The following is a 22,719-nucleotide window of genomic DNA, read 5'->3' as shown; positions in this document are numbered from 1 at the left end:
AAACTGTAAATCTGGCAGGAAACATAGACTTTAAAAGGAAATCACAATTATTTTACATCAACCAACAACGGTAATGCTGTTCTTTCCATTCCAATTGGTAGCTACAAGTCAGGGAGGATCAACACAATGATAAGGAAGGAATACGCCGTTTAAGTGCCTACGGATCTGTATCCACCACCATTTTCAGGGGCCAAACTTTGGCTGTACATTGCATTTCCCATTCCTAATGATAACAAAAACAATTCACACACGCAATCCATGCTGCCAGAAAAAACTGACACCCTACAGACAGAATCTATATTGCCTGAAATATGTGCAGCTGGTGAAGGAATATGGGATCAAAAGTTCATACTGTAATCCTGATCAATAAGGGATAGCAGTGATCCTTTTGATAGCTAGGCCAGGAACCATCGCCGTCCAAAAACTCCTCGTGATGCTTCCAAATTTCTGCATCATAATTCTCTGTTATGCTAAAGTGCAAACCACATTCTTTGATTGTTTCTAAGAACTTGTCTAAGGAGTCACCCCTTTTAGGACTGAAGAATATAGCTTCCGAGGATTTCACTTTTCCCAGCAGGAATTTGAGAATTTGAGCAAGTCCATTGTGGAATTCCTTAAAAAAAGTGCTGTGAATATGACATATCAAGTTAATGAATATAAACAAGATAGAGCATAAAGATTTAACAATGTGTTAGGGTGCATTTATGTTACATAATTATTACAAGTGCCTCTTGTCATTTAGTGAAGAAAACCAAGAGGTTAAGTTTCCCCAGGTCAACCAAAATTGCAACCAACAAACAACTTTTCCCCACCAATAACCTCCCAGACTCATTAAAAAGTATTACTTAAAAATAACCAAAGAGGAATCAACAATATCCATTCAAGAATAATGGGTGGTCTGCTGCAAAGTTGGGCCTATCATGACAACACCATAGCACCAAATCCAAATTTCATGTCTTTCAGATGGAAAGAAGAGATCCTTGGGCAGTGCATAGAACTTGGCACATAAGTTGAGGTAACTATGGCACATAATCTCCATCCAGATTCAATGATTCTCTCCCTTCATTTAATGAAAAGGGCAGAAAATGATGTGGGATTGCACATGTTAATGAAGAAACTTCAACGAAAGAGGAACATACCAGTCACTAGCAACAATGAGATCAAATTCGCTAGAGATAGTAGAAATTTCATTCTGATTCCAATGCAACATCATGGACTTCACTTTTGTACCACCAAATGCTTTAGAGTTTGCATCAATATTGTGCTGAATATCTAAACATTAAGGAATCTGTACATAATGTTTACAATTGACCAAGAAATAATCTGGTTTCAAATTATCACAATAAGAGAAATAAGAAAGTACGTACTTCCAAATGTTCTTAAAAGAAGGAGGGGGGGGGGTCTATTTACAATTAATGGTTCTTTGATGACATAACACAAATACAGAACCAAAAAATAAAAATAAAGGACGTGTTCGTGTTTGAAAACATTCCAAGACAGACCATGTTCATAGTTCAACGATGCAATTAGGATACAATTTACTACTTGTGGATTCCCATCTGAAATTACAACTTCTGATGCCTCAGTAACAGCTGCAATAACGAAGCCGCCTAAGCCATAGCCTGACCCGAGCTCAAGTACTCTTTTCGACCTAGAAAAATGCAAGGCAAATGCAAATATATCACACAGAAGAAAAATGAACACTGAAAGTTGCACCAAAATTCCGAAACAGCCAATACAGAAACTTCAAGACCAAACGAAAATTTCCAAAAGAGCAGTGCAAGGCATAATTTGTAAACCTGAACATGTCCGCGTGAGTCAAGCAAAAATAAGCAAGAACCTCTTCCGACGGCCACTGACCTGCACAACAACATGAACAACATATATTAAGCCAAAAGCTTGCTCAAAATTACAGAACCAATAAAATGTGCAGTCAAATTGCACAAAGAGGAACTTACAAACAAGCCCAGTGTTGTCAATATTGTACTCATTACAAATCTCAAAGTCACTGAGCTCAGCTCGGTCAACCACTCTTTGACTGCTCCAAAAAGTAACAAAATTCAATCAAAGCCCACAAAAATTCAATAAAAATTTTCAAACTTTCGCATCACTGTATCAAATTTCAAAAATCCCACATCGAGAAAATCAAATATCTATCTCGGTTTTGCAAATGTAATTTCGAGCATCATATACTGACACGAAAGATTCGAGCTTGGTGCAGCATTTGAAACAAAGATTGAAAGCTAACTCACGTGAGGTGAAGCTTGGGGGCAGAGTCGTCGGGCAAGGTGTAGCAGACGGTGACGTCGCCGGAGCGAGATGATGGGTCGTTGGCGATGTGGGATGGGATCAAGTTGAAGCCCTGCGTCGTCTTCCTCGTGATTTTCTTGACGCCGATTTCGGATTGCGAATCTTCTCCTGCAGTTCACAGTATTAAATAAAAACTCCATTTGATCAGAAGAGAGAGAGAGAGAGAGAGAGAGAGAGAGGCACCGGTGGGTTTGCGGAGGAGAGCTTGACGGAGAATTTTCCACCGGAGAGAGGAAGCTTTGACGGTTGTTTCCATTGGATCCAGTCTCTGCAGCTCTGTCTGCGGGCACTTACTTCAGCCAGGTGGTTTACGGATTAACGGAAGATTGTGCGCAATATTTGGCGCTCTCTACGGCGCCGTTTCGGTTGCCTTGAGATTGGATCCATAGATTGGGCTGTGGTTCAGGTGGGCCCAATTCTAAGTATGGCCCATACACAAGCCCACACCACCCAAAAGTTTTTGTTAGTAGTATATTTCACTGATCCGAATCGTCTATTTTTTATACTTTCATTTCATTGACTACTATGAAATTTTATGACTAGAATCAAATGGGCAAATAGTTTTCGATCGAGCTAATTTTTTCCAAGAATAAATTATGAACTGAGACTTATAAAAAAGATAGCTTAGATTGTTGTACAGAAAGCGAAGCGGATTCGCATAACAATTCTCATTTCTTGAAAAGTCTTTTCTGAGTGCAGTGCAAATACTCTTAACTACTTTAATTACAAAGACACTCGCTGTTATAGTGTCGCTTCAACTCATTCATCTCCAAATCACAAAAACAAAACAAAGTAACATAAATGTTTGTTGCAAAACTAAAAATTGAGGGTTCAAAATCTGTACAACGAAATCAACATTTACAAAAAATAAAGGGGAGTTTGAAGCTACTGCGGTTTCTTGCTCTCACAAATCTTGGCATAAACATGCTTTGTCCTAAACGCCAGCAAAACGTCCATTGCAAGCCCAAACATGCAAGCAACTGCCATCACAACAAACACAAGCATGTAGCAGTGGGACCCAACGCAAGTGGTCCCACCTCCACTAGGGCTAACTGTGGCTTGAGAATCGTAGACAATGCCAGCAAGCAAGCCAGAGAAGAGGAAGGAGCCCAAGGGAAGGTTGAGGATGAGAATGTTGTACAAGAGGCCATAGTATTTGAGACCAAATAGCTCCGAGGCAACTGGAACTGTTATGGTGAGGAGGACTCCGTAACCCATTCCGACTAGACTCGAGCCGATATGGAAGGAAGCCGGCAAGGCCGACGCCATGGATATGAACCCGAGGGCCATTAGAATCTCGGAAGCTGCATTCCAAAGTGGCCTAGGGGTGGCTGATTTCCTGAAAATAGTGAAATTAGGGTTAGCACATTTTCGGAACCGTAATCGAGTATGTTACTCTTTAACTTGATTACATAAGTACGGAAAACGTGTTTAGTAATGGCTACTAGTCTATAGTATTAGGTAAACTGTTATTATGTGGTTGATAGTTGATAGTTGATACTATGCTAATAATATCGACAATGTATTAGGTACTGTAGATTGGTATCCGGTACCAGTTAAGTACATCAAACTATCTTTACATTATTGAAACAGTTACTTTAATAACGATTTAAAATTAGAAGGAACATACCCGATATAGTATTCTGAGACTAGGCCAGAGACTATGCGTCCAAAGAACCCCCAAATGCTAGTAAGTGACACAAAAATGGAGACGTCATAGTAGCCAAGAGCAAGTCCCATTTGAGCCATGTTGTTCATGACACACATTCCAGTCCCTACACCACAAAGAAACGACACAAAAAGTATCCAAAACTCAAGTGTTTTTATCATTTCAAAAATGGTATGGTCTTCCCCAATCAAAGGTTGTCTCTTCACCGCAACATCATCCACCTTAATGCCAGCACCATTAGAGTTCTGCATCTCTGGCTTCACAATCGGTCCGACTTGAGCAAGCAAAGGTTCCTTAATTTCTTGTTCTAAATCGTGATGAGAATTGGGTTTGAAAAGCAAAGTGTACATAGGTACACACAAGGGAAAAGCTAGCAGGAAAAGAAGTCCAACAGAAAATATCAAAGAGAGATCATGGCCGTGCTTTCCAGACATGTCAAAGGCCAAGAGATAGATAGCTACGAAAACCGCAATTAAATCAAAGACATGGAAGAACTTGGCTTCTTGTTTTATCTCCGGTAGAGTGGAAGCCGGCGGGGTTTCCTTGAGGAAAAGGGTAGCTATGAGGCAGATAACAGCAGGGACTACGGCAAGCATGAAGAGAAATTTGGAGGGATTGGATGAGAAGAGAGCTGTGCATAAATCTGTGAAGATTGCTGTGCTTAGCCCTACATACCCTTTGAGGATTCCTGAGACCGGACCGCGGTTTTTCGTGAAATTTCTCATGCATGTCACCAGCACTGCTGTGTTCATCCATGTTGTACTGTTTCCTCCCATGCACATAAATATGCACATCTGCAGCCAGAGTAGAAAATCATTTCAATATCCCGTAAATAATATATACGAAAATAAAAAGCAGTTCAAATGAATGTAAATGTTCTTGCATATAACCAATCTCGAGTTTAAGATGTTGAAATTGACAATTTGACAATGCAAACACGACAGATTGCGCAATAAAATTGAAATTAATAGTATGACAACATAACGTAACATATTGCATGATAAGAGAACATAAAACCTAAATGTCGAAACGAAAATACCTGCCAGTAGGGAAGAGGGCTGATTCTCTGACTAACAACCAGCCATTGAACTCCATATCCAATGAGGCCCTCCAATGCTCCGACAATGAGGATGGCGGAAGTCGGCAAACGATCGGAAGCAAGGCCGGATAACAACCCGAATGCCTTGCCAACATCTTTAGCTACGGATAGATTGTTGAGTTGAGTCTGGGAGAGTTCCATCAAAGATTTTAGGGCACCAGAATAGTTGGAAAATGTGTAGTTGTTGCCGCTGATGGCTTGAACCCAAATGGCTGTCACAAATCCCAGCCATTTTCCGGCAGGGGAAGCGAGAAATCGCGACGGAAAAAGCATGGTTAAAAGTAATCAAGGGAAAGAAAACTCCGATTAGATTTTTCAGACCAAATGTGTTTGTTTTGGTTAGTTTTGTCCGAGGATTCTGGTTCTGCTTGACGAAGTTATTTATAACTTTGTTTTGCCTTCATTATTTAGCTTTATTAAATTATTAATAACTAAAACAAATGTTTAAACATATCTGTTTGGGTTTTTAGTCCATGGTTTTACAATTCCGGGACTGATTAATATTAATGATATATGATTAAATAAAATAATACCAAATTTAATCATGTAATGTCGGATTCATCAAGTGGATGGAGAGGACAAAAAGGACATTTCAAAATCCACGGGAGAGATTAGAGCTAAAACCATCACATAAACTAGGTGAACGCCTGGATCAAAACCGCCTGTTTTTTCTGTAATCCTTATTTGACCCAGGTGGCAATAATGTATTTGGACTTCCAAACCAATCTCATTTAGATAGGACTAATCGGATAAACGTATTTGGACTTCCAAACCAATCTCATTTTAGTTTTAGATAGGACTAATCGGATAAACGGTCTTTATGGTGATAAAATAATTGGGAGATAGTCTTTGTGCTAAAAAATATTAGGATTTAAACTCTGATGATGTAGTCCGTTAGCAACTTTAATCCAAAAATAATTTTTTTTATTAATTGTCTGTTAAATGTAGGGATAAAAAATATTTTACATGTGTACCTTCTTTTTCCTCGCCTGAATCTACTTTAGAACTTATTATTCAAATTAGAACCATCGCTTGCAATAAAAAATGAATTAATAATTTTTTTTTTTTTAACAAACAACATTATTTACACTAAGAGGGTTGGGGAGTGGACTAAACCTCACAATGGATTAACAATAATATGGTTCAAATTCGCCTTGGCGAAAATCGAACCTAAGCCTTATAATAGGTTAGCAAAAATGAATTGATATTTGCTATCAAATAATCAATAAACAATAGTTATTACACAAGTTATTTACAGTTCTACCCTAAGCGCATAATTATGCATATCAAACATACAACTTTTCTGTTCTAAAAAAAAAAAAAAAAAAAAAACCTTACAACTTTTCTTGCAGCAGGGGGCATGATTTAGCTATAACTCATTAGGCTGTTGAGGAAGAAGCCAAAGGACAACCATCTGGGCTGCTTCCCCACCATTTCAAGCTAACATGTTCCATCCCCAGACACAAGTACAAAAGTACCCCCATAAACGCTAACCCGGCGTCCAGAGCTCCAGATAGCACGTAGTTGTGGCGACTCCACAAGGCGCGATAATACCTGTAAGCGATAAACCCTGATGCGAATCCAATGAGAATCCAGCTGGTGTAGTTGACAGCAGTAGCCGGAGGCATGTTAACTGTTGCCCCAAAGAGCACCGGCATGGTGATAAGTTTAATCCAATGTTTGCTTGGGAAGGCCTTGTGAGCAAGCCAAACTGGGACAGGAGCTATAGCACCAGCTAAGAAAAACCAGTTGATGGCGGAATAATGGCCAAGGTTACCAAAGATTCTGCGAGGCCCGACAAGACCCCAAATAACAGAAGCATCGTAGAAGACATGGTCGCCCGGGCAAGTCCATGGACTGTCTGATGGTAGTAACGCCCTATCACATATGTCTGGGACTGTGCTCATAAGCCACCAGGCAGTTCCTAGATGGACAATCGCTGCTATAATAGTACCAACTACCTGAAAAGAAATTTGATGAAACTTAGTGAGTATTTTTTGTTTCCGAACATGTTTGAGAAGAGAAAAACACAGGATGCTAACCTGTGCCATGAACATTGCTCTGGGAGGAATTTTCATGTAGTGCCCAAGCTTGAAGTCTTCCAGGAATGCGATGGCCTGCTTCATGCTTATGTATCCATAAACTTTGAACAATATGTTGGCAACTGGATATCCTGGATACAGATACCCGATGATGTACTCTGTGATCACATTCAATGCTGGCGCCTGTTCGGAAATGAAAAGATTGTTAATGCTAGAGAAATAACAATGCAAAGCTAGAAAGAAGTGTGCGACAAAATATTGGATGACATAAGTGGATAGAAAGGTAAATAACATCCTAACTCAAAACAAAAAAAAGCAGAATATGAGGAGCGTGATACTACACCTGATTTGTTGTGGCATTGATGACTCCAATAGGAAGAGTGAAAAACAAGGCAAGACCACAAGCAAGCAAGACACCCCACCATTGCAGTTGTAGTTGATAATTGTAATAATGGCAAGTAAATAGGGTTGCGGTTATGTTAGCCAAAAGGATGCACATGAACCACCATCCAGGAACTTGCTTGTATTTTCTCATGAGCTTTGTGTGCACATCCATCTTGTTCTCGTTGATGGCAGACTTGCTTAGCTGCCAGATGTCCCTGCACGCTCGATACAATAAGGCTTTGTGAGCAAAATGTATAACAATATATAAGCTATTTCACCATAGGATCGATATCACTGCACATATATTGATGCAGAACCCGAGCTTAAGTGAAGAATTCTAATACAACTTACGGAAAATTTGCTTTAGAGAATATTGAAAAGACAGCAGCAGTTGAATGTGAAAAGTGTCGCTTACCTCCCATTAAAGAGGAGAACATGAACAATAGTGGCAGTAAGGCAGGCAAAATTGATGCCATAATAGATAGCAAAGAAGGTGCTCATATAGAGGGGGCCCTCTCGCTCGTATGCATTAATGTCAAGGCGGAAGTTGGAATCTATAATAGCTGATATGTTGTAGCTTTGGCCAGTAGATGTGAACAGATCATCCGAGAATATGGGAAAAGTTTTGGCATTATATACATTGAGCCAATAAGTCACAGGAGTAATGACATACATCACAAGGAAAAAACCAGCAGCAATATTGGCAGTAGCAAACCACGGACTGGCAAGTGGGCTCCCGAGGTAAGAGGATATACTTGACCAATCGAGGCCAATAGCACCGATGCCAAGACCGTGCAGTCCTGAACCGAGCTGATGAGCCAGGATGGAAGTAGGGAAAATCCAGCAGATCCAGGAAAGGGAAGTTAGCATTGGGAATAAGTAACCGGGAAGGACATAGTAAGCGAAGCTGCAAGTGAAGGCAATGAGGAAGAACTGGTTTCTTGTTAATCCACCCTTTGGCCTCTCTTCTTTCTCATGCAGTGCCCTGTAAATACATAACATGCACACAAACCACATAGAGCAATCATGATTCATGACTTCCTCAACATTCTCGTTTATACTACTTAAGTGAGAGACTGATGGTCTTATAGTATTACACTAAAAACCAACTGCAAAGAAAAATAGGCAGCAAGAATTACACATTCTCGGATCTTGAAAAAGCACGTTCTTTAATTTCTCGATTCCATTTTCTGAAAATATTCTCTGAAAACGTTACCGGGCATGCCTAACAAGTAATGCTATTATGCTAGAAAAGCCCCATCTTGAGAAAAAATAAGTGACCATATTATATGTAGTATATGGAGACCGCTAATATGCCAGAGTGTTCAAAATACTACTTAAGATAAAAATGAAGGATAGCATAGCAAGAGGCTTGTAGCTTAGTTGGTTATGAGTATTCTTCTTTACACCTTAGTTCCGCTTTTGAATCCCCCTTCCCCAAAATATCGTTTGTGAATGCTTTTAACTACTAAAGTTGCAAACTCCGGCCCGTACATTTTCCTTACTATAGTAACTTCTATTGTAATTTTTACTCTAATTACTTAAACCAGCATGTTTTGATAATTCTAGTATCAATCATCACAACTAAGGTAATTAACAATCACTTGTTAATTATAGACGGAAGCATAGCTGTGAATGAAGGATTACTCGAAAAGTTAAGGATTAGTAATCTTTTTTAGAAATCGAAGGATATATTGGATAGAGCGGATGAAGACATATGCATTTCAGTTTAAGCTTGTATTAAATAAATAAATACAAGAGTTATAAATTCATGGAAACCCTAAGCTACTATAAAAGATTTTAAAAGAGTTATAAATTCATGAAGTTCAATGGATTTCTTAATTCATGGAGTTTAATGGTGTTCCATAGACTCTATGTTAATTTTGGGTGAAATTATTAAAAATCTTAAGATGCGTAAAGCCTAAAAAACACTATAAAATCCCTTCAGATCTATTAAAATCATGTAGTTTTAAAATGCTTCAAATCAAATCCTAATTTAATACATAACGAGTTTTATTACCTACTTCAAAATTAAGAATTAATACACTCAAATTTGTATAGAGTTTTATAAACTCTTTTAAAATTTTGATTAATACCCATCACTTCCATAAATTCATTTAAGATCTTGATTGAATAAACTCTTAATTGAAAACACCCCTCCCTAAAGACCCAAGACAACGCATACTACTATGAATAGGATATTGTTATTCACACATTCATTTTTATCTTCGATATAGTTCATTTTTTATTATTGATATTCTTTAATTCATTCGATTGAATTAATATGTCTATGAATAATAAGCAAGTTGGTTACGTAGACCAACAATTACATGCGCCATTAATGAAACGACACGTGGATAAAGAAATCAGGCGAGTTTACCTGAAGAGCGAAACCTGAACGAGATTTTGAGGCCACCACATTGCGGCGGGCTCCACCAAGTACCGCCGGAACAGCCCGGCCCACCCGAACCCCAGCACTTGAGTAGTCAAAACGACAAGCAGCGCGACGAAAAACGACAGGTTCTTCTTGTAAAAGATCTTAACCGCGCTCACGATATGGATGGCGTAGACGTTCCCAGCTCCGGAGTTGGCGAAGATGGTGATGAGCACGTGCTCCTTCACATTGAAGGGTCCCGGATTGAGCGTGAATTCCCATTTTCGCCCCTTGAAGAAAACTCGATCCGTGATCAGCGACGCCATGAGGTGGCCGAGCGGGACCACCGCAATCTGAGCGGAGATCGAGGTGAGCGAGAGGGGCTCGCGGCGGTACCAGAAGAACTGGTTGAGGAAGGAGAGTAGAACGCACGCGAGGGCGCCGAGCGTCCACGTCCGGAACGTGACGGTCGGGAGGGAGGGATCGTCGGTGACCGGAACGGTAAGGGCGACTTGCTCGATCGGAGAGTTCTCGTCCGCCGGCGGCGGAGATGAGGCGGAGGCATCGTATTGAGTCTTCGGAACTGCAGCGATAACCAAATGCAGCGAAATTAGTGGAATTAGAAATGTAAATTTGGCGAAAAAAGAAGGAGAAACTTGTAATTTGAGTGTTTGCTTACTAAGGGGAGCTGCGATTTCGTGGCCGCTGCTGCCGGTCATCTGCTCCTCCGAGCGCTAAAGGAGAATATGAAACGTGGACGTCTTGGTTTCCGAAAAACAAGGATTCGAGGCCTTTTGATCGGAGCTTGTGTGTGGGTCTGCGTAGCGATATTCTGGGTTTGACTAGCAATTCTTGAGAGACGTCAGCGGTGACCTGGATTTACCGACGAGTTTGTCCTGAAGCTTTTTGGAGGCTTGCTAATGATGCAACGTAATAAAACGACAGCGTGTTGGTTTTGGATACTGAAGTATGCATATGTAATTACGTCGGATGAATCTGTACAGATTTCCGGCGCAGTACATTTTCTGATTCAGATACAGTCTTTATTAGTTTATATAACAAATAAACACGTACTAATTAGTTGTTTGTGGGGGTGGGTGGTACATTCCACTTGTTATATATTAATCAATGCACGCAGTGTACGTATCTAAATGCGCCCTCCAAACATTATTGGTAGGAACGAAATTTTTTTTAATACGACTGTCATACGAGGTGGTACATTACGTGTCTCTATATATTAATTAATGCATACAGTGTATGTATCTAAACGTGCCCTCCAAATATTATTGGTAGAAATAAAGAAATTTTTCAATGTGACCATCACGCGAGAGGTGGTATATCACGTATCTATATATAAATTATGGGTTATATGTGTTAAAATGTTAATAAATTAAAAATTAAAAATTAAAAATTTCCAACACTTGTATAAAAACATATGATATACTATCCGTGTTCCCGTTACAACTAAAAATTTCTAGTAGGAATGGGCTTGAACTAATTTGGTTCGATTTAAGGAACTTTAACGAAAAGTTTCCGATGCTGTTTACTTTAACGAAAAACTATATTTTTACACTAAAAAATCAATCATGTATTATTTCACTTTATCATTTATTTTACCCTTATTCTTAAAACTCAAAGTTTTCAAGTCATTTTCATTAGTTTTCTTTTAATTTTTAATCCTCAAATAGCAATCAAGTTAATATTAACATTACATTTTGGCTTCGTATAGTTTTGGAGGTAAGTCTTCAATAGTCCGGACTATTAGATAATCCAATTTTATAACCATTAGATTGACAAGTAAGCAAAAATAGAGTGTATTTTTTTTTTTTTAATTCAATTATGATCATTCATTTTCCGTATTGAGTAGTCTACACTGTTAAAAAAAATTGTCATTTAGGTCTTAAACTAGTAAAATAACAAAGCCTTACCGATTATCGTCTGGTAGGATCTAGTAGTATCTTGACAAGCCTGACCGATTTTTTATGGTTCTTCTACACTATCCGGGAAAAATACATCAACAAAAATTTTAATTGCATAAAAAGAAATGAGTTTTGTGACTAATGAACTAGCTAACTTAAGTTTGTCGTATTCTCTTGGTCCAGTTTATTTTGATCAAGCTCTTGCATGTTGTCATAATATATTTGTGTCAGACGTTGATGGAATCTCTAGATCTCATGATGTTTTGCCTTTTTTTTTTTTTTTTTTTTCAAGAAGATTGATAGTTGGCTGTTTTGGTATTGCTGTACTTTGAAAAAAAAAAAAAAAAAACTGCTTGAGCTGTGCTATGAGAATAAGCTTATTTCTACTATTTCACGTTTCCAGTTTTTTTTCACCTAAAACTGAAATCGGATGGTTCCTCGAACCAATTTCATGATGTTTTGCTTTAGTTTCTCTTTGTTGGGCATGGAGCCACATTTATTTACCAAAAAAAGGAGGGGAAGAAAAGTTGAAATGCCATTTTCCTTGCTAGAACGAAATGTTCACTGCTTTTGTGTGATTTCAGTGGAAAGAATTATAAAGAATACAGCATGTATGTTGGTCGTAATTGTGATCCTCTCCCAATGGCTGTCTGAACTATTCAGCAGTGCAAAGAAACGAAAAGAAAATGCAGTACATCTAAAACTTGATCAAATGGTCAATTTCGAGAACTTTGCGACAAACAGTCCGCTCGTTTTTGAAGTCACGGCATCGAAGCGCAGGGTATTTGGTACTCGCCCGTTCTTGCACGGCCAATTTTCAGCAGCATCTATCGCCTGCAACTCTGCGGAATAAGAAGGAACCGATGAACCACAAGGATATAAGCGTGTAAAATGATATGATTATACTCTGATGTAATGATAAATTGTTCATAGAGTACGAACTAGAAATGCAAGAGCTACTCGAGCAGGAAAAAGTCGTAGAAACAACTTCAGCTCGTAATGTAGATAGTATGGGATTAACAACTGATTATGAGCTTGTCTAGATTAGCTATTGTTATCTGGTTTCTTTATGACATTAAAAATGTAACGAAAAAACAAAGTACTTGAACCATCACGTCAGGCAAACTAATTTTGATTAGCCGTTCTGCTACAGGTAAAATGATACTTAATCGTTTAATACAGTCACCATACCCATAAGTTGCAGGCTGTAAATTACTTAAACCATCACTAATGATATTACAAAGCACAAAGGACTTTACCTGCACAAGGATCTCCCTCAAGAAACTGCTTTACCACTTCTTCATTCTGAGCAACTGTGAAACTAATCAACAGAAAACGAAAATTAGCAAAATACAAGCGGATATCCTTTATGCGTAATGTCCTAAAGGTTAAAGGAGCAAACAACAGAAGGCACCTGCAAGTGCTATAAACAAGAATCCCCCCAGATTTTAGCAATCGAAAACCATTGGTTAGGAGCTTCAACTGCAAACCAAATACACATATTTTCATCACTTTACTAAGCATTTTTATAACAGGGGACAATGCACAAGGAAGCTAGAATTCTGCCATTAAATGCACATGGGAAAAATTAGAATAGAGAAGTAATAATCATATATGAAGTAGCATAGTTCGCAAATACATTTGAGAGAAACTGAAATCAGATACCTGAAGCACGGTGAGGCTATCACTTCTTTCTGCATCCAGTACACGACGTTGAAGAGTTTCCCATCCCCATTGTTCGAATTTCTGGACATGTTTAATTGATCCATCATGAGTGCACTCTGCATCCACTAGTACCTGAATAAACATCCCGCTTAACTTAGCAAACTTCAATGAAACTATAAATGACGTTAAACGACAAAGAGATAACATAAAAGATATTGAAATGGTGTTAGTGATCGTCCAAAAAAATACGGAAATAGAAAGAGTGTAAAGAGACCTGTAAAGGCGGGTTTAAATAATGAACCAAAATGCAGTATTACCTTGTCATAGCCGCGGCTCAAATATTCGCTGTCACGAAAAGTTTGGTACAATTCACTTCTAGTCAGTCCAACCACACCAGAGTGGTAGCCATAATAAATGAGCTCTGGAAGTTGATTCCCTGACCGAACGGCACCATTTTTTCTTACCCTAGCTGCTTCTTTCCTTTCTTTCCATGGTCTCCTAGATGTCCACTCCTTGAATGTCACATTTTCTTCCAAAATAGATTCACCTGCATAATTCTAGATGGAATGATAACATATTAAAAACAGAAACATGCTTGCAAATAGTATTCTTAAGATTTTCACTCTTTCACATAAGATATGAAGCTTCAGGTATATGAGGATTCAGATCAGTTACATGATTTTGGATCTGAAAGAACTCTCGTGGGTACGAGGGAAAAAGTTGTTCCATCAGCAACAAATAGTCGGCAGAGATTGCCCAATGCATATTTCTGTAACATTGTCCTACAGGCCGCTAAACGATGGCTTGAAACATCAACACCAGTTACAGAACCCGAATCCCCAAGAAGATCCGATATCATACAGAGCTTAGCACCTGAAGATAGAACATACACGAGAAGAAAGCAAGGTGAGCCATTTGCAAAAAATAAGAGTCATCATTGTAACAACTGAATCAGATTTCGCATATGAACATTGTCAAATACATCTCACACGGATTTAGTTGCGTTTACTCGTAATCATAAACTGGTGTAAAGAGCTGATAAGTTTACACATCGTTACACATTAAGCATTGCATTTTACGAAATCAATTTACTCCCATTCGACGCAATCTACGATAGTAACAAACAGAAACAAGAAAACAACTTACCAGGAGCAGCACAAAGGTCAAGAACATGATCTCCAGCTGAGATACTCAATGCTGTAACAGCAGCACCGGACGCCGCGTCAATTCCATATATCTAAAACCCAAAATCCAACAAACACAAACTCATAATCTTGCAATAAAAAATCGCAAAAATCGAGACTTTCTTGCCAGGAAAAGTAAACCCAACTGCTCAATTTCCCCCCTCACCTTTCCCTCCCGGTATGCATTTGAGTTAGCAATCTGAACATCCGGCGGAAGAGCATAAAATCCAGGCAACCATTCCACTTCTTCAAGCTTGCACTTGATCTCAGCTTCAATCTCTTCGATTCGATCTTCGAAACCGGGCTTCAGCCTTTCAATCATAACAAACAAAACCCAATTCTTCCATTACAAAAACACATGCAAAAAACAGCAGGGGCAAACATGCACAAATCAACAAAGTTACAAACTTTTAATCAAAAATCGAACCGAATCACTAAACATACAATGAAAAAATCCAAAACGATACACACACGATTTATTGTCTATTTAATATCGTTTGTAACTGAATGTTTTATTAAAAGTTCGTAACCAGTTTTATTAACGTATATTTACCGAATAATAAATTTACAAAGAGAATTAGGGTTGGTTTGGTATTGCTGTGCTTTGAAAAAAAGCTGCTTTTGCTGTGCTGTGAAAATAAGCAGCTGTGAAATAAAGCAGCAGAGTGTTTGGTAAACTTTTTTGTAAAAGTGCTTTTGAAAAAAAAAAAAGCAATATTATAGTGTTTAGTAAACTTTTATGTAAGACAGATGTGAAAAAAAGCCAGTTTTTCAAAGCTGGATTTTGTAGCTTCTTGTTTTTGGCTTTTTTTCACCCAAAACTGTGAAAAAAAGCTGAAGCTGAATGTTTACCAAACACAAAAACAACTCCTAGCTTTTTTTTATACCAACTTTTTTCAGAATCACCTCAGTACCAAACCAGACCTTACCTTATGTAACGTGGGGTCGATTGGCTCTCGTAATAAATCGAAGGGTCCAGCCCGTTCTCCTTCAGAAAATCGAGGAAGGCGTCCGGCAGCGCCGGCTTCGAAGCTGCTGCTTCTTCTTCTTCCATGAAATTCGCAGACAGATTCGAAAGCTGCAACTGAAAAATCAAATCAGTGTTAAAAACCGAAGCTTTTTAACTCTGGCGGCTAATGGTTACTGATCAAAACGCAGCGATTTAGGTCAAACCCTAAACGACAGCGTATAACCCGAATATAGTAGAAAAATACTGTTGAAAAGTTGGAAACTTGGCAATTATCAGCTCTCCATCTGCTTCTGGGGTTTTTCAGTCTCGCTAATCTTACAAGCTCGCTGAATCGGTATGCCCCTTTATTTATTTTCAATTTCTGCTTTCGATTTTCGGTTTATTTAGTCACTAATTGCTTGAATTCATGAATTTCAATAAATTTTGATTATTTTTTTGTTAATTTTGTGTTTAATTTAGGTAATTTGGATCTGAGAGAGAAAGAGGAAGATGAGGGAAGCCGTAGTGGGATTCTTTGTGGTTGTTTATTTTCAGCTTCTCCAACTTAGCTCAGCTAACATTGTTCTCCAACCATCTGCAATTCTTATCTCCGACCTTCCCGCCAAATATGGTAACTTTCCATCTTTTGCTGTTTGGTTGCTGAGAAAATGTGGGAAAACTAGTCTAATGAATTTCCTTCCTTGTGTCTCTTCAGTTAGCATCAGCTTTCGATTTTAGTTGAACACGTTTCGAAAATTTTCAGGTTTTCCTTAAGCTAAGGAGTCATTGATAACCGTTTCGAATTTTTATTTTTCTTTTGGAAAGAAATGAGAAGTGAAAATCAAAACCAAACCAAATACCAAAAACTGAAATGGTTATCAAACGACCCCTTACTTAACGTAAAAAGTCGAAATGGGTTCAACTCAAATCAAATATGTTCGAAATGGGTTCAATTCAAATGCCCTTGAACAAGATTATATTTGGATGATCACTTTTAGTTTTAGACTAAGTACTTTTACTAATCATTGAAATCTGAATATTGTGATAGCTGTTGCTGTCGATGGCTCTGAAATATGTGGAGCTTTGCTTGTAGCAGACCCTTTGGATGCCTGCTTGCCTCTGCGCTATGGTTTTCGATCAAATGAAACTGATATAACAAGGTTTGCTTTAGTAGAAAGAGGTGAATGTACTTTTGAGGATAAAGTGCAACACGCTCAAAATGCTGGATTTCGTGCTGTGATTGTTTATGATAATAGAAGAGAAAAATTGGTTCACAGTGAGTCACCACGTCCCTTGAAATTTCTGTTTACTTCTGTTATATTTGTGGTGATCGATTTCATTTTGGGCTCCTCTTATGTTGTTGAAGATTGTATTGAGTCTACGTTGAGCTGTTATAATTTATAATGATTTCTGTCCTCTTTTATCAGTGACGATAAACAGCAAGAATGTCACAATTCGTGCCGTATTTGTTTCCAAAGCATCTGGTGAAATGCTAAAGGAACGTGCTCGTGGGGAAGAAGGGGAATGCTGCATCTTCGTATTACCAAATGAAAAGGCCTGGTCGGTGTTCGCTGTATCTTTCATCTCATTTCTAACTGTATTAGGTCTCCTTGTGATTGCCATCTGTGCTCAGAGAAACTGGGGCTTGCCCTACTCCCAAGGAAGAAACCAACTTCCTAAAAGTGCGGATACCAAGATTGTGGATGCTCTACCTTGCTTCACATTCAGTTCTGCTGGTTTGGATGAATGCCACACTGAAGAAACTTGTGCCATCTGCCTTGAGAATTACAAAGATTCCGAAATTCTTAAAGTTCTCCCCTGCCAACATGGTAAGTTATAAGATGTTCCCTCACGTTAATATTCCTTGTATTTTCGTCATAGTTGCGATGTCAGTTCCATCAAACCACAAATGTTACTTTTGGATGTCATAGTAGATGTTTGCCTCCTATCTTGATGATACCACAGAAGACTTTCAACTGGTCATAAATTACATTGTAGAAGAACTTGGGTTTGTAACGTGCTGAACTTTCGTACTGTGGACATGTGCAAGTTCTCATCATAAGTATTAGAACATGTGTCCAGTCTAAGAAGAAAGAACTTGGAGAAGCTGCTATTATCGCCATGCTGTTAAATCCTAATGTTGGTCATAAACTTATAGGGTTAGGGACATGAAATGCCCATCATCATATTAGGCAATTGACTTTGGCCTTAATCGAAAGGTTAGTTGTAGTTTACATCTAATTCCTCACCTTGTCATTCGAAGTCTGTTGATATCTGTTAATCAGCTTGAGAGCTACTTGCAGAATTTCATTCAAGCTGTGTGGATTCATGGCTGAAAAAATGGGGGAGAAACTGCCCTGTGTGCAAGAACGATATAAGAAAGAAAATTGCGAATGCTGAGGTAAGAGAATTGGGCCCGTCCTCGCTATTTAGTGTTTGATGGATGATTCTTTTTTAGTGTTCGAATTGTTCAGGTTGTGGGGTTACTTTTATTATATACTGAAAATTTGGTTATTTCTTCTTGCAGATCAAGAGAAAAACCTGGTTATACAATTAGCGAATGGAAAATATGACTCCCAAGGTATTGAGGTTAGTTTGAAAGTTTTTCCCTCGTACTCCAACAAAAGGATGAATAACCTTTTTATGGACGAGATTCGCTGGACATGTTGAGGTCCTTTGATAGAGTGACTCTGTTGGCATTTGGACCGTTGCGTCGGCCATTTTGATGCAAATCAAAGCCAAATCATTTTACAAATCTCTATCATTTGACTTATAAAAGTGACAGCAATCCCTTTTGGTTTCCAAATGCTTTTCAGTTGTAATCCACGCCTAAGGCGCGTTCCTACTTTCTAGCAACCATGAGGCTTCTTCTGTCATCACCATTGTCACATCCAACATTGTGTCTTGTTTCTTTTCAGGGTTGCTCCTTGTTTTTTGTGGACATCCATACAAACGCCACTCGAATGTGTTCCATTGCGTGGATTAAAGAGACATAAGGATGATATTTGTCTACACTGCCATGGAAATATCAGTAACAGCTGCTGCTTAATGTTTCCGTGAAAGCGTACATCTTGAACGCAACTTGAATAAACCTGCGCTCTCGACGCAGATCCGTTCATATGAATCACCACAAATTTGATGACCCTCTGCAATCTGCCGCATATGTTGCATGAAGCTCAGGTGGTGTCACGAATCCGTCTCAAATATATATATATATATATATATATATATATAGATTTATATATTTAGATATATATTTACATATTTAGATATATATATATATATTTATATATTTAGATATATATAATATTTAGGTGTAAAGGTATCTAGTATGTTAGTCGGCTTCGATACAATACAAAGCATGTAATCCAAGAGTTTAGAAATATTAATTCAAGATCTACTTAAATAAAATAGCATTTTGAGCAATTTGCCCTATCAAGAGATTGATTAGTGGATTTTGATGGATATGGATTCCACAAAGTCCAAATCCATTGTTATACTATTAAATTATTAATCAAGTCACATTAAAATATTAAAGGTTCTCCGACGTGTTGGTTGAATGATTGTATAATTATATTACAAATAATTGCAAGTTCGAAGAAAAAATAATTTATGCAAATCACACATACAGAAATAACTCATTAAAAACATAAAAAAAAACGTTTTTGGACACTTTGAATGTGACTAGTAGGAAAGTGTAATGCTGTAACAATTTTTCAAACCCGGATTTCATTTGACTAATCTTCTATTAGATTTTAGAATTTAATTTCTCTTTAAGAAACGACGGAGGTCCTCCGCAGAGAATTTCTTATAAAGTCATAACATATGCTATGGATTTGGTTGAAGTTCACATCAAAGGTGGGTTCTCATTAGGTGGCACGATATTATGTGGCCCCATGATTGAAACTGCAAGTAGCTTTAGCTCCCCATATATAAGGAACTGTTCCGGTCTTCCCCACAGAAAAACGAAACACCGCAGCAGCAGTAAGGTTCCTCAGCCCACCTTTTCCATCCTCAGCTGGTTTTTCCCGGAAAATCAACCAAACAGCCAACAGATCTCACAAAAACCAGAGCTACTTATATAACACCAGTTCTTCCTCATGGGTTCTATTGGAAGGTGGCCTTTTTCTATCCAAATTTTCAGAAAATTATTTTCTTGAGTTCTGTATTGCAAATTGTGATATGGGTTATTTTTGGATTGCCGGGTTGCTTTCTGGGTTTGTTTATATCGTTGTTCTGTTATGCTGTAGCTCGGAATCAGAGGTTGTCACCGTTGATGTTCAAGAAGCAAAACATCTGCTCGAATCTGGCTATGGTTTTTTGGAAGTTAGGTAAAGAGCTCTCTTTCCCATTTCATTTTTCCTTATTCTTTCTCAAATTAGGGAACTTTACGAGGGCAACGGCCTGTTATGGACTGTTCTAGAAGAGTTAAAAGCGTTCTGACGACCAGAAAATTAGAAGTGTTTTCGGGGTCATATGAGCGCCTTCTCTATAAGTACTTCCAATTGTTTTTTCAGGATCACTTATGGTATAAGCGCTTATAAGTAGAAGGGTTTTCTACACAAGCAATCACAAACAGCCCTAGGTTTCAAACTTTTCAATGGGTATTAAGGGAGTGGGGATGGGTTTAGCCTCACAATTGGTTAGTAATGATGTGGTACAAACTCGTCTTTGGCGAGAATCGAACCTAAGATCTCTTATTTACAAGTAAGTAAAGAAAAATATCACTAGACCGTAGTACGAAATGATAATTTTTCAATGGGGTGTTTAATTATTGGTATTTATAATAGGACGGAGGAGGAGTACAAGAAAGGGCATGTGGATACAAAGAAGATTATGAACATTCCTTACATGTTCAATACACCTAAAGGTGGCTGTAACTTCTGTTAGTTATTAGCGTTTTCACTAGTTTTGATTTTATTTACCGTCAATTTCATGTGTTCTTCTACCTCAGGTATGGTGAAAAATCCCCAGTTTTTGGAAGAGGTTTCATCTGCTTGCAACAAAGATGACCTTATTGTTGTGGTAATTTTCTTACTGTTTACTTTCATATGTTATCTTGTAGCTTTTTATTAAGAATCAAGAGCATATATTTACTGGTAAATTTCTGAATGTGAAATAATTATATTTACAGGGTTGTCAAAGTGGTGTTAGATCCCTTTATGCAACTGCTGATCTTCTGGCTGCTGTAAGTATTCTCAAATCCGTATCGATTTTTTGCATATTTTATTGAAATACGTACAAATAGAACCGATTACAGATGTTTAATCAGAATTAAAACCACGGTTTATTGTCCCTTTAGTTTATCTTTTATTAGAAGTTTGAAACCGATTTTATTTGTGCATATACTCCCACCTTTCACTGTGCTCATCTTTGTTCTTTCATTTCTATCAAATTCTTAGAAGATTGTCAATGAAATGATAGGGTTTCAAGAATGTGAGCAACATGGGAGGAGGCTATCTCGCTTGGGTCGAGCATGATTTTCCGGTTACTAAGCTGGAATACGCTGACCGGAAAAAGCCAGAAGATGTTGTGCAACCGAAAAAGGCAGAAGATGTAGACCAGCAGAAGAAAGCAGAAGAAGAGCTCTAGTTTCTTACATGGCAAGCAACATCTGTATCTGGAATCTGAATTTCTGTGTATATATATAGTGGATGATATTTAAGAATGTATCACTTCCCAAGTATGAGGAAGGGGAATAAAATCTTGGTTACGTAATTGCAAATATCGAGAAGAATTCGACTTTCATCCTCTTTTTCAAGCGGCCTTATTTAAATTATTTAAACTCGAAAATAACACATCAAAGCCTCTAAAATATCAGAACTGGCCACTATTAGATTGAATTCAGCCTTACTAGATTAAAGGTGTGAATTCACAAGTATTCAAACATTCTGTTGACTCAACCAAAGGTATGAATTCACAAGTATGCAAACATTCTGTTGACTCAACCACAAGGTGTGGTGCGATTGGCAAATTGCCACCTTCAGTTGGCAGATTATTTGGTACTATTTTGGTAGGGGTTTGAAACCAGCTAAGAGCACTTTATGGCCGGAGGCAAGCCGAATTTCGAGTGGAGATTAGTCTCACCCTTCGGGTGTGAGGACATTTCGTGATCTTTACCATAAAAAAAACATTATGTTGACTCCAACTACAATTAGTTTTAATGAAGTAAGAATTCTCAGAGCATAATAAAATTTTCGTTATTTGATATACATTTGTAATTGAATTCAATATCCCACAATTTTAATTGAGCCGTCTAACCAATAAGAGATTTTTCCAAGTGTCCAGTTTTCAAAGCTACTTCATAAGTCATAATACAAATGGAGGAAATAATATATGTTTCCATGTCCCTCCACTCATATTATAACCGTTTGAAAACCCCGGATACTTTGAAAAATTTCTCCTAATGAAAGACAAAAATTTTCAAGTACTTAACGTGTTATAATACATGTAGGAGTTTCTGGGCTTTTATTTACGAGAGATACTAAGGAGACTCTCAAAATTGAGACTTTCCATGGACTATCCGCCACCTCATGTTTTTTGCACAATTATCGTGCCAACATAATAAAAAATTAGAAAAAATTAGGTTCCAATCCTATGTTTCATATTACATTGATTGAAACCTTATTGTTTTTCTATTTTAGATCAAGGTCCTTTGACTTAATCCATGTCATCATTTTAGTATTTACATATCATCATAAATGAAATCTCATCCGCTTCTGCATTTAAGGCAAAATAAACTATATGAGTAAGTTTAAAACAAGGAAAATCCATTTGAACTCCTCCATTATTCTTCTTCCCTTATGCACATCCGGAATCCACAACACCCCAAACCCAATTTTCTCCATTTTTTCTCCATTCTTGAATTGATCCAATGGATATATGTTGATAAACCTATTGTGATTAAAATACAAATTAGCATCAATGGTTTTATCGGCTTGTGAGATTTGTGTGGCATAGGCAAGGCAATGCAGGCATCGCTTTCTCAAGGAATCTGGTTGATTCAAACATGCAGAGATTGTAGAGTGAGTAGGCTATGTGAAAATTGTACCATTCTGAAGTCATCTTCTTTTATTCTTTATATTTTTTTTGCTTTTATTATTATATATTAGTCTTGATTATTC

At 37.9% G+C, this 22,719-nt stretch overlaps 6 protein-coding genes across 12 annotated transcripts; 2 read left to right on the top strand and 4 right to left on the bottom strand.

The window, feature by feature from the left end:
• Window positions 1–66: 66 nt before the first annotated feature.
• LOC137748262 (calmodulin-lysine N-methyltransferase) lies at window positions 67–2,605 on the bottom strand. The gene is made up of 7 exons (XM_068488388.1): window positions 2,494–2,605; window positions 2,253–2,418; window positions 1,959–2,038; window positions 1,800–1,860; window positions 1,536–1,651; window positions 1,140–1,272; window positions 67–626 (listed from the first exon to the last, which is right to left on the bottom strand). The coding sequence occupies exons 1-7, from the start codon at window positions 2,564–2,566 to the stop codon at window positions 347–349; spliced, it is 909 nt and encodes a 302-aa protein (XP_068344489.1). The 5' UTR covers window positions 2,567–2,605; the 3' UTR covers window positions 67–346.
• A 590-nt stretch (window positions 2,606–3,195) lies between these two features.
• Window positions 3,196–5,351, bottom strand: LOC137747199 (protein NUCLEAR FUSION DEFECTIVE 4-like). Its single transcript, XM_068487256.1, has 3 exons — window positions 5,019–5,351; window positions 3,941–4,773; window positions 3,196–3,649 (listed from the first exon to the last, which is right to left on the bottom strand). The coding sequence occupies exons 1-3, from the start codon at window positions 5,349–5,351 to the stop codon at window positions 3,196–3,198; spliced, it is 1,620 nt and encodes a 539-aa protein (XP_068343357.1).
• A 919-nt stretch (window positions 5,352–6,270) lies between these two features.
• Window positions 6,271–11,045, bottom strand: LOC137747712 (oligopeptide transporter 7-like). Its single transcript, XM_068487873.1, has 6 exons — window positions 10,558–11,045; window positions 9,885–10,461; window positions 7,920–8,489; window positions 7,464–7,719; window positions 7,121–7,303; window positions 6,271–7,039 (listed from the first exon to the last, which is right to left on the bottom strand). Exons 1-6 carry the CDS (start codon window positions 10,595–10,597, stop codon window positions 6,458–6,460), a joined length of 2,208 nt encoding a protein of 735 aa, XP_068343974.1. The 5' UTR covers window positions 10,598–11,045; the 3' UTR covers window positions 6,271–6,457.
• Window positions 11,046–12,336: 1,291 nt separating this feature from the next.
• LOC137747200 (rRNA (cytosine-C(5))-methyltransferase NOP2C-like) lies at window positions 12,337–15,827 on the bottom strand. 3 transcript variants are annotated; one of them, XM_068487257.1, is made up of 9 exons: window positions 15,576–15,827; window positions 14,813–14,957; window positions 14,609–14,699; window positions 14,138–14,335; window positions 13,780–14,009; window positions 13,463–13,594; window positions 13,212–13,279; window positions 13,057–13,118; window positions 12,337–12,639 (listed from the first exon to the last, which is right to left on the bottom strand). In XM_068487257.1, the coding sequence occupies exons 1-9, from the start codon at window positions 15,698–15,700 to the stop codon at window positions 12,506–12,508; spliced, it is 1,185 nt and encodes a 394-aa protein (XP_068343358.1). In that variant the 5' UTR covers window positions 15,701–15,827; the 3' UTR covers window positions 12,337–12,505. The 3 variants fall into 3 exon arrangements, with proteins under 3 accessions (XP_068343358.1, XP_068343359.1, XP_068343360.1); XM_068487258.1 differs by having other exon boundaries at window positions 14,813–14,986; window positions 15,576–15,734; XM_068487259.1 differs by lacking the exons at window positions 12,337–12,639; window positions 13,057–13,118 and having other exon boundaries at window positions 13,226–13,359.
• Window positions 15,828–15,830: 3 nt separating this feature from the next.
• Window positions 15,831–18,827, top strand: LOC137747202 (receptor homology region, transmembrane domain- and RING domain-containing protein 1). 2 transcript variants are annotated; one of them, XM_068487260.1, is made up of 7 exons: window positions 15,831–15,950; window positions 16,076–16,226; window positions 16,644–16,871; window positions 17,023–17,424; window positions 17,899–17,996; window positions 18,123–18,184; window positions 18,514–18,827. In XM_068487260.1, the coding sequence occupies exons 2-6, from the start codon at window positions 16,106–16,108 to the stop codon at window positions 18,150–18,152; spliced, it is 879 nt and encodes a 292-aa protein (XP_068343361.1). In that variant the 5' UTR covers window positions 15,831–15,950; window positions 16,076–16,105; the 3' UTR covers window positions 18,153–18,184; window positions 18,514–18,827. The 2 variants fall into 2 exon arrangements, with proteins under 2 accessions (XP_068343361.1, XP_068343362.1); XM_068487261.1 differs by having other exon boundaries at window positions 18,123–18,176; window positions 18,514–18,821.
• A 725-nt stretch (window positions 18,828–19,552) lies between these two features.
• LOC137747203 (thiosulfate sulfurtransferase 18-like) lies at window positions 19,553–21,322 on the top strand. 4 transcript variants are annotated; one of them, XM_068487266.1, is made up of 6 exons: window positions 19,553–19,712; window positions 19,846–19,926; window positions 20,386–20,465; window positions 20,550–20,620; window positions 20,730–20,783; window positions 21,020–21,322. In XM_068487266.1, the coding sequence occupies exons 1-6, from the start codon at window positions 19,696–19,698 to the stop codon at window positions 21,185–21,187; spliced, it is 471 nt and encodes a 156-aa protein (XP_068343367.1). In that variant the 5' UTR covers window positions 19,553–19,695; the 3' UTR covers window positions 21,188–21,322. The 4 variants fall into 4 exon arrangements, with proteins under 4 accessions (XP_068343367.1, XP_068343364.1, XP_068343363.1 ...); XM_068487265.1 differs by lacking the exon at window positions 19,553–19,712 and adding an exon at window positions 20,113–20,302 and having other exon boundaries at window positions 19,795–19,926; XM_068487263.1 differs by having other exon boundaries at window positions 19,631–19,926; window positions 21,029–21,322.
• Window positions 21,323–22,719: the final 1,397 nt, after the last annotated feature.

The sequence above is a fragment of the Pyrus communis genome, chromosome 10, assembly GCF_963583255.1.
Source record: "Pyrus communis chromosome 10, drPyrComm1.1, whole genome shotgun sequence".
Lineage (NCBI taxonomy): Eukaryota > Viridiplantae > Streptophyta > Magnoliopsida > Rosales > Rosaceae > Pyrus > Pyrus communis.
Note: the sequence above shows the minus strand (reverse complement) of the source record. Positions and strands in the feature narration are given on the sequence as shown.